This window comes from Triticum aestivum, chromosome 7D, assembly GCF_018294505.1.
Source record: "Triticum aestivum cultivar Chinese Spring chromosome 7D, IWGSC CS RefSeq v2.1, whole genome shotgun sequence".
NCBI classification, from domain to species: domain Eukaryota; kingdom Viridiplantae; phylum Streptophyta; class Magnoliopsida; order Poales; family Poaceae; genus Triticum; species Triticum aestivum.
The window spans coordinates 440,665,471-440,674,502 of NC_057814.1; the positions used below are offsets into that span (position 1 = coordinate 440,665,471).

General features: G+C 53.7%; 1 protein-coding gene across 1 annotated transcript in view; it reads left to right on the forward strand.

Moving 5' to 3' along the window:
• The first annotated feature begins 1,512 nt into the window (after positions 1–1,512).
• LOC123167180 (nicotianamine aminotransferase 1) overlaps positions 1,513–9,032 on the forward strand; it is a 13,024-nt gene continuing 5,504 nt past the window's right edge. The window contains exons 1-4 of the mRNA XM_044585013.1: positions 1,513–2,040; positions 2,615–2,954; positions 3,047–3,265; positions 3,734–3,793. Of these exons, the coding sequence (XP_044440948.1) occupies positions 1,763–2,040; positions 2,615–2,954; positions 3,047–3,265; positions 3,734–3,793 (897 nt within the window). The 5' untranslated portion in view covers positions 1,513–1,762. The remainder of the gene's footprint in view (positions 2,041–2,614; positions 2,955–3,046; positions 3,266–3,733; positions 3,794–9,032) is intronic.

Sequence of the window (9,032 nt, forward strand, 5' to 3'; positions counted from 1 at the left end):
TGTTTTTCCGCATTTTGAAAAATGTTCATGGATTCAAAAATGTTCTCTTATATGAAAAAATGTTTGTGGATCCAAAACACATGTCTACGTATGCAAGAAAATGTGTATGAATTTCAAAAAATTCATGGTTACTTAAAATATTTATCATTTCCAAAAACAAATCACGAAGTTGCAAAAATGTTAAAGACTTTCAAAAAAATGTTCGTTAGTTTGTAAAAAGAGACATGAATTTAAAAATAAATCCTCGAAATTAAAAATATTCCATGAATTAATACAATTGTCTGTGAATGAAAAATGATTTAGAATTAAAAAATGTCCTCTAATTAAAAAATGATAAATGTTTGCGTATTCAAAGAAAGTCCATGATTTCAAATAATGTTCACGGGCATGGAAAAAATATTCATGGGGTCCAAAAATATTTCAATTCTTAAAAAATATTCATGGATTCAAAAAAGTTACTCTATTTAAGAACAATGTTTGCGGATATACAAAAATGTTATCGTATTCAAAAATTATTCGTAATTTCAAAAGCTGTACTAGATTTTGAGAAATATTCATGATTTCAAAAAATGATCATGAAATTCGAAAAATGTTCTTGAGTTGGAAAATTGTTATGACTATGAGAAAAATGTTGGAAAATTAAGAAGAATGCAAGTAAATGAAAAGAAAAATGTTTGCAAATTCAGAAGAATGCAAGTAAATGAAAAAAATCACAAGCTTAGAAGAAATGTTCGTGAATTAAAAATTGGATCACGAATTGCAAAATTGTTTTTAAATTCAAAATCATTCATAAATTCCAGAAAATGTCAAGAAATGAAAAATAAAAAAATAAAAAAGAAAAGGAAAGAGGGAAAATAAAAAATAATAAAAGAAAACCGGGCGAAAATGAAAACGTTTCATGGAAGTTTCTTGTCCCTTTTCAAAACCGGTGAGGAAAAAAGTATGGACCACCCCATACCGAGTACATGACACATGGGGAGGGTATGCGCTGGGTTGCTATCCAGCGACCCGCATGTCAAATAGTAATCGCCGCGAGGGTATAGGGGCCCTGCAGCGTGTTTTAGCTGGGCTGGCCTGGTCAGTTGCTTCCGGAAAAAGAAGAGAGGGGGTGGGAGAGAGAGAATGGCCCTTCGTCCCAAAATAAATGTTTCAATTTTAGTATAACTCTATACTAAAGTTAGTGAAAAATGAAGACACTTATTTTGAAATGGAAGGGATATATGGATAAAGCCCAACAATGAGAGAGAGAGTGTGGGAGAGAGAGTGGATATGTTGTTCGTGTTTCAGATCAAAATCTTTGTCAGTAGCCTTCCAGATAAAAACACGTGGTTAGCTAGTGAGGAGTGGGAGCGCAGCTCTCCTGCCAGGAGTAATAATTGTCAAAAAATAGTCAGGAGTGGGCCCCGTTGCTGGCCTCGGAATGCACAGAGGTGAGGTGAGGACAAGAGAGGAAGGTGGCCGGGACGGAACGGCCACGGCCACGGCCAACGAGCAGGTGACAGAGAGAGAGAGGACCAACTCGAGCAACAAGCACTCCCTCTGACTCATAATATAGAGCATTTTCTACACAGTGTAGTGTCAAAAAGGACGGAGGGAGTAGAACAGAGCACCGTCGGCGACTATACTTCCGACCATCTTCTCCAACACATCCTTCCTTCTCGCCTGCACCACCTCAGTCCTCACACAACAACAACGCCGACGACAAAGCTACTCGCCATCTGAACTGAAGCATCGGCTCCTCGCCCCGAGGGCTGCTCCGGCGATGGAAGACGGCGGGAGGAGCACGCAGTGGCGCTTCGCGGCCCCGAACCCGACCTTGGCGGCCGCCGGCGAGAGGAGCATCCAGAAGGCCCTCCTCCAGGTGCACGCCTGCCTGGACGAGCGCGGCCCGCGGCCCGTGATCCCGCTGAGCCACGGCGACCCCTCCTCCGCACCCTCCTTCCGCACCGCGCCCGAGGCGGAGGAGGCCCTCGTCGCGGCCGTGCGCTCCGGCGAGTACAACGGGTACCCCACCCCCGCCACTGGCCTCCCCGCTCGCAGGTCTGTGTGCCCCGTCTCTCTCGTTTGCCATTGTCCCTTTCAGAACATATCATGTGGATTGCCATTGTCCCTTGAACTGAATGAATGAAGAGCTACAGACTACAGAGTGACTGCTATTGCTATTGCTAGGTCCTAGATTAGTTTGTGAGCTGATGCTAGCTGATATGTATAGGTTTGTCATGGAGAGTTCACATAGTTCAGACTTCAGACCACAGACCTACTTTGGCCTATATCAATCTTGCATGTGATTCCCCCCTTATCCGTTTCAATTCCAATGATTTGGTTTGTCTTCAGCAGCTTCCCCAGATCACATATCCATCAAGTGAACAATTCTAAACATTATAGATCACTCCCAAGTTCCATTACTGTGAATGAAATCTGTGATAAGGAAACAGTTTACATATATGATCTATTGTACAACATAAATGTGAGTCGTCACACTCGATCCTGTTATGTGCATCTTCAGAACAGTGTTCTTCACAGTACGATTGTGCATGAAAATCCTCCATGTGTGCTGTTTCAGTAATATATATGTGCTGTGTTACTTGTATTGACACTGTCTGTTGAAACGCAGAGCTGTTGCCGAGTATCTATCCCGTGATCTTCCATACATGATTTCCCATGATGATATTTTCCTCACTTGTGGAGGTAGCCAAGCAATCGAGACTGTGATGTCTGTTTTTGGCCAAGCAGGCGTCAACATATTGCTGCCAATGCCTGGTTACCCAAAACACGAAGCACATGCAGTCTTTCATAGGATGGAAGTACGGCATTATAATCTTCTCCCGGAGAGAGGATGGGAGGTTGATTTGGAAGCTGTTGAAGCTCTCGCAGATGGGAATACTGTTGCAATTGTGATTACCAACCCCAACAACCCATGTGGTAGTGTGTATACCTACGAACATTTGGCCAAGGTTAGTATAGCGTTTGTACAGAGCTTGGTAACCTTTTTTCTCATTTTATTTGTTGTAATAGAGGTTATTTGCTTGCTTCCATGTTAAATTAGATTGCAGATATAGCAAGCAAGCTCGGTATTTTAGTCATTGCTGATGAAGTATATGGTCACCTTGTCTATGGTACCACACCTTTTGTGCCAATGGGTGTTTTTGGAGAGACTGTTCCGGTAATCACTTTGGGAGCTATATCGAAGAGATGGGCTGTACCTGGCTGGAGGCTTGGTTGGATAGCAACCTGTGACCCTAAAGGCATTCTGAGAAAAACTAAGGTGATTCTTAGTAATATCTAAGTGCATCTGTTTGTAAATTTATTAATTTTGTTCACTTCAGGATGTTTATACTTGTAACAGAGTTGTATTATTCTTACTAACTTCCTATTGGTAAGATAATGTGAGGTAAGATAATGCAGTTAGCACGTCCTGCATGTTCGTTCCTCTAAAATTTCCTATGAGGATGAGTTGTTCCACCAACTTGAACTTTAATTTGTCAGTCATATACGCTGTCGTAAGGCTGAAGATATATTATAGCATTTTTTTCTCTTAATCATTTTACCACGTTTGAGTTATCTTCCAAAAGTATCAATGGAAAACTCAACACGCTACAGCCTAAGTTATCTAGACGTATTGCAATGCTACTAGATACATCCGTTTGAGCGACAAGTAATATGGATTGGAGGGAGTACCTTTTATTGATTTTTTGATATTTAACTGAATTTTCTCTGATGTGTCCATTATTAGGTTGTTGATTCACTCAGAAGCTTCGTAAGTATAATATCAGGTCCTGCAACATTTATTCAGGTTAGTCAACAGTGTGATGTCAGTCATTTCATCACCTTTATATGATATCTAGGTGCTCCGCTTTAGCATAGGTATTTGAAGGACAATTCGTTGATGCACAATCTTTGTGTTTACACGGAATACGCAGTGAGAGTTGCATCTATGTATATCTTATTAACATTTCAGTAAATCACACATGCACTGGTTCCTATTTTATCAGATTGAATCTAACAGGTGGGACTTACCATCCAGCAGCCACAGTTTGCGTTTTCCTGGCAAATGTGTCGTTCTTTAATACTTTTGATGAAATGTGTGGTTTGAAAAGTAAACAAAAAAACCCCCTAAAAAGGTTTTAAAAACTATTTATGGTAGGAGCTAGGACCCTACCGGGTCTAGGGCGTAGGTTGTAGGGGAAGGAGGGGGTTGAGCGTGGCGAGGCTCGCGGTCGCCGGCGGCCAGGGGCCGTCGTGCGCGAGGGAGGAGGCGGCGGCTCAAGAGCAGGAGGCGGCTAGGGTTAGGGTCCGGCTCCTCTGGGAGCCGGGCAATAGATTTATTCTTATTGCTTGATTGTCATAGAGTTTTACAACTAGTATATATAACCACGATGGAAAATAAAAATAGATAACTTGCGGGCTAAGCCCCTAACTAAACCTGCCCAGTGGGCCTCCTACGGGCATAAGTCTGCCCGGTCATAACATCTCTCCCCGCATGCGCAAACAGATCGTCCTCGAGCTGGAAGTCTGGGTAGTGCTGGCGGAACTCGTCGCGCTGCTCCCAAGTAGCGTCCTCCTCTGGAAGTCCAGCCCACAAAATCAACACATACCACACCCCGCGACGTAGCTGGGCCTTCAAGACCTTCTCCGGTTCCGGAAGGAGACGCCCGTCGAAGACCGGAGGAAGCGCTGGAGGGGCCGCAGGTGGCTCCCCACGGAAAGGCTTCAGCAGCCCCACATGGAAGACGTCATGGATGCGGGCACCGGCCGGAAGCTGAAGACGGTAGGCCACCTTCCCGATGCGCTCCAAGACAGCAAAGGGCCCGGCGTAGCGAGGACCCAGCTTGCGCTTCGCGCATGGGTCCAGTGACTGCGTAGAGCGATGGAGGAGACGCAGCCAAACCCAATCACCCACCGCGAACTCCCCCTCGCTATGGTGGTCGTCGTAGTAGTGCTTGGCCAACTGATGGGCCTGAAGGAGGCGTTGCTGGACCTCGTCCAACATCTCATCACGGCGCCGCATAAGATCACCGGCCACCTCCGTCCAAGCCGTCGCCGGATCAACCGGCAGTATGGGCGGGGCCGGCCGGCCGTAGACCACCTCAAATGGAGTGGCGCGTAGGGCGGAGTGATAGGAGGTGTTGTAGCAGTACTCCGCCCACGAGAGCCAATCCACCCAAGCGCGAGGACGATCACCTGTGACACAACGCAAATACATGGCAATCACCTTGTTGACAACCTCGGATTGGCCGTCCGTTTGAGGATGGAAGGCCGTGCTCAGGCGGAGCTTCACGCCCGCCAACCGGAAGAGATCGCGCCAGACATGGCCGGTGAACACCGGGTCTCGATCGCTGACGATTGAAGAGGGAAACCCGTAGAGGCGGACGATGCCGTCGAAGAAGGCACGGGCCACAGATGCAGCAGTGTAGGGATGACCGAGCGCGATGAAGTGAGCATACTTGGAGAAGCGGTCGATCACTGTGAGAATGACCGATTTGCCGCCCACCTTGGGGAGGCCCTCGATGAAGTCCATGGAGATATCCACCTAGACCTGAGAGGACACCTCCAAGGGCTGAAGCAGACTAGCTGGCCTGAGTGTCTCCGTCTTATTACGCTGGCACGTCACACAAGACCGGACCCAGTCACGGACCAGGGCCCGATCACCGGGAATGTAGAAGTCGGCGCGGAGACGATGGAGGGTTTTATGCACACCCTCATGGCCCGCCGAGTGGGCCAGCAGCAGCACCTGGTGATGGAGATCGTCATGCGCCGGCACGAAGACCCGGCGCCCATGAAGAAGCAACCCGTCGGCAAGGCGCCACGGCTCCTCAAGCTCACCCGCAGCCAGCTGCTGCTGAAGGAGGAGGGCGTCCGGCGCGGCCGCAGTCGCCCGGCGGATGTCGGTGAAGAGAGCGAAAGTAGGCCCCGAGCGGATGCAGGGCACCGCCCCCTCAGAGTCGCCAACGGTGGTGTCGTGGTCGGCGTCGCGGCGAGACAGGGCGTCGGCCACGGTGTTCAGGCGGCCCGGCCGGTACTCGACGGTGAAATCGAACGAAGAGCTTGCTGATCCACTGGTGCCGCGGCACGGTCGAGAGCCTATGGTCCAACAAGAACTTGAGGCTGTAGTGGTCCGTGCGAATCCGGAAAGACCGACCCCACAGATAGGGCCGCCAATGGCGCACCGCCTGCACCAATCCAATGAGCTCGTGCTCATAAGCCGTGAGCTTAAGATGGCGCGCGGCGAAGGGCCTACTGAAGAAGGCGAGGGGTCCATCGCCCTGATGAAGGACGGCGCCGAACCCGGCACCGGAAGCGTCGCGGTCGACGATGAACGGCCGGTCGAAGTCCGGCATCTGAAGGACGGGCCCTGTCGTGAGGGCCCCCTTGAGGGCCTCGAACGCCACAGTCGCCTCCTCATCCCAGGCAAAGGCGTCGCGACGGAGTAGGCGCGTGAGTGGAGACGCGATGAGGCCGAACTCCCGGATAAATTTCCGATAGTACCCCGCGAGGCCCAGAAATCCGTGAAGAGCCCGCGGTGAATGCGGGGTCGGCCAGGCGGCGACGGCCGCCACCTTGTCGGCGTCCATGGCCACCCCCTCGGCCGAGATGACGTGGCCGAGGTAGGCGACGGAAGGCGTCCCGAACGAGCACTTCGAGCGCTTAAGATGAAGATGATGCGCTCGAAGCTCGTTGAAGACGATGGCGACGTGCTGAAGGTGCTCCGCCCACGAGGCGCTGTAGATAAGAATATCATCAAAAAACACGAGCACAAACCGGCGCAAGTAGGGGCGGAGGACGTCGTTCATCAGAGCCTGAAAAGTCGCCGGTGCATTGGAGAGACCAAACGGCATGACCAAGAACTCGAAGTGGCCGTGATGAGTCCGAAACGCCGTCTTGGCGATATCATCCGGGTGCATGCGCACCTGGTGGTAACCCGACCGAAGATCGAGTTTGGTGAAGAAGCGCGCCCCATGTAGCTCATCCAGGAGCTCATCGACCACCGGAATAGGAAACTTGTCCTTAAGTGTCAGGGCATTAAGGGTGCGGTAGTCGATGCAGAAGCGCCACGTGCCGTTCGACTTGCGGATGAGGAGGACCGGCCCGGAAAACGGCGATGTGGAGATCCGGATGATGCCCGCGGCGAGCATGAGTGCACACTAGCGCTCCAGCTCGTCCTTCTGCAGCTACGGATAGCGGTATGGCCGGACCGCCACCGAGCCCGGCAGGAGATGAATACGGTGAGCGTACACCCGGGCTGGCGGGAGGCCCCGCGGCTCGTCGAAGAGGTCGCCGTGCTACTGCAGGATGTGATCCAATAGAGGGTGCTCGGCCTCGGTCGTGGCCGTCGCTAGCTGGAGCTGGGGCGTCGACGGTGAGGCGCCCCCAACGCCCACCCATCGGACGCGGCGGCCGAGACGCCAGAAAGACATCATCAAGGCGTCGAAGTCCTAGAGGATGGGACCGAGGGTCCGCAGGAAGTCGACACCAAGGATGAAGTCGAAGCAGCCCAAGTCGATGCCCGCGCACGTGATGGTGAAGTGCTCGTCACCGATGGTGATGGGCACGTTCCGCGCGAGCCCATGACACCGAAGACGATCGCCGTTGGCCACCGTGACCCGAAGTTGCTCCCCGCCCGTCGGTTGCAGCGCTAAGCGGCGCTTGGTAGCCTCTGGCAGGAAGTTATGTGTGGAGCCCGTATCCAAAAGGGCCACCAGGCGCTCGCCGTGTATCATTACGGGCAAGAGCATGGTCCACTCATCGCGGATGCTGGCAAGCGCATGGAGCGAGACCATGAGGGTCGTCGCCGAGGCGGCCGCGGAAGCGGCATCGGCAGCCGCTCGGGGCGGCAGCGCGTCGAGCCCGTCGGCCGGGGCGTCCTCCTCGGTGTAGTCGACCGTCTCCAGGTAGAAGAGGCGCGGGCAGACATGGTCCGGCGCGTAGGGCTTATCGCAGTTAAAGCAAAGTCCCAGGCGCCGACGCTCCAGCTGCTCCGCCTGAGAGAGACGACGGAAGGGCCGCGCCGCGGCTGGGGTGGTGGTCACCGGAGCGGCCGGGGGTGGCCGACCCGGCGTGGGGGACTGCCTGGCGGCCTCCTCGAGCTGGGCCCGCTGGCTGCATGGCCTGGGCGCGGCACTCGAAGGCGCGGGCGTAATACATGGCCGTCTGGAGATCCTGGGGGCCCCGAAGCTCCACGTCCATGCGGATGTGATTCGGAAGTCCACCGACGAAGAGGTCGGCCCGCTGCTGCGCCGTCACGCCCGACGCGTGGCAAGCCAGGGCCTGGAAACGGTCGGCGAAGTCCTGAACCGTGGAGGTGAAGGGAAGGCGGCCGAGCTCTGCCAGGCGGCTCCCGCGGATCGGTGGCCCAAAACGAAGGAGACGGAGCTCGCAGAAGCGCTCCGAAGGGGGCATGCTGCCCTCGTCCTGCTCGAGGGCGTAGTACCAGGTCGGTGCCGCGCCGCGGAAGTGGTAGGAGGCGAGCCAGGTACGCTCCGAGGCGAGGGTGCACTGCCCGCGAAAGAACTGCTCGCACTGGTTGAGCCAGTTGAGGGGGTCCTCCGTGCCGTCATAGCCTCATAGGTGGCGAAGTCCAATTTGGCAAACCACGGTGGTGTCTGAGTCGGAGCGCCGTGGCCGACTGGCTCGGAGGTGCGGAGCAGCGAGGATTGGGGCGCCTGGTCAGCATGGCCGCGGCCCGTGGAGTGCCCTGCCGAGCCAGAGGGATCGCCGAACTGCAGAGTGGGTGCCGGCGGGTCTCCAGCCGACGTGTAGACGGGTGGCGGCGATGATCCGGTCAGCCAGGCCGGTATTGGGGACGGCGACGGCGGGAAGCGCACTTGCTGGATCGGTACGCCTCCCTGCGGGGGTGACCCGGGCCCCGTGTTGGGCGGTGGCGGGGCCGGCAGCTGCGGCGGCACGGACCCGGGTGGCGTGGGGGCGTAGCGAGGGCCGGGGCCGGCCACTGTGGCCATTGAGGCGCGGCAGCGGGCGGCTGTGGGGCCGGTAGCTGGGGCTGTTGCTGCCCGGACCCGGGAGGCGTCGGGGGC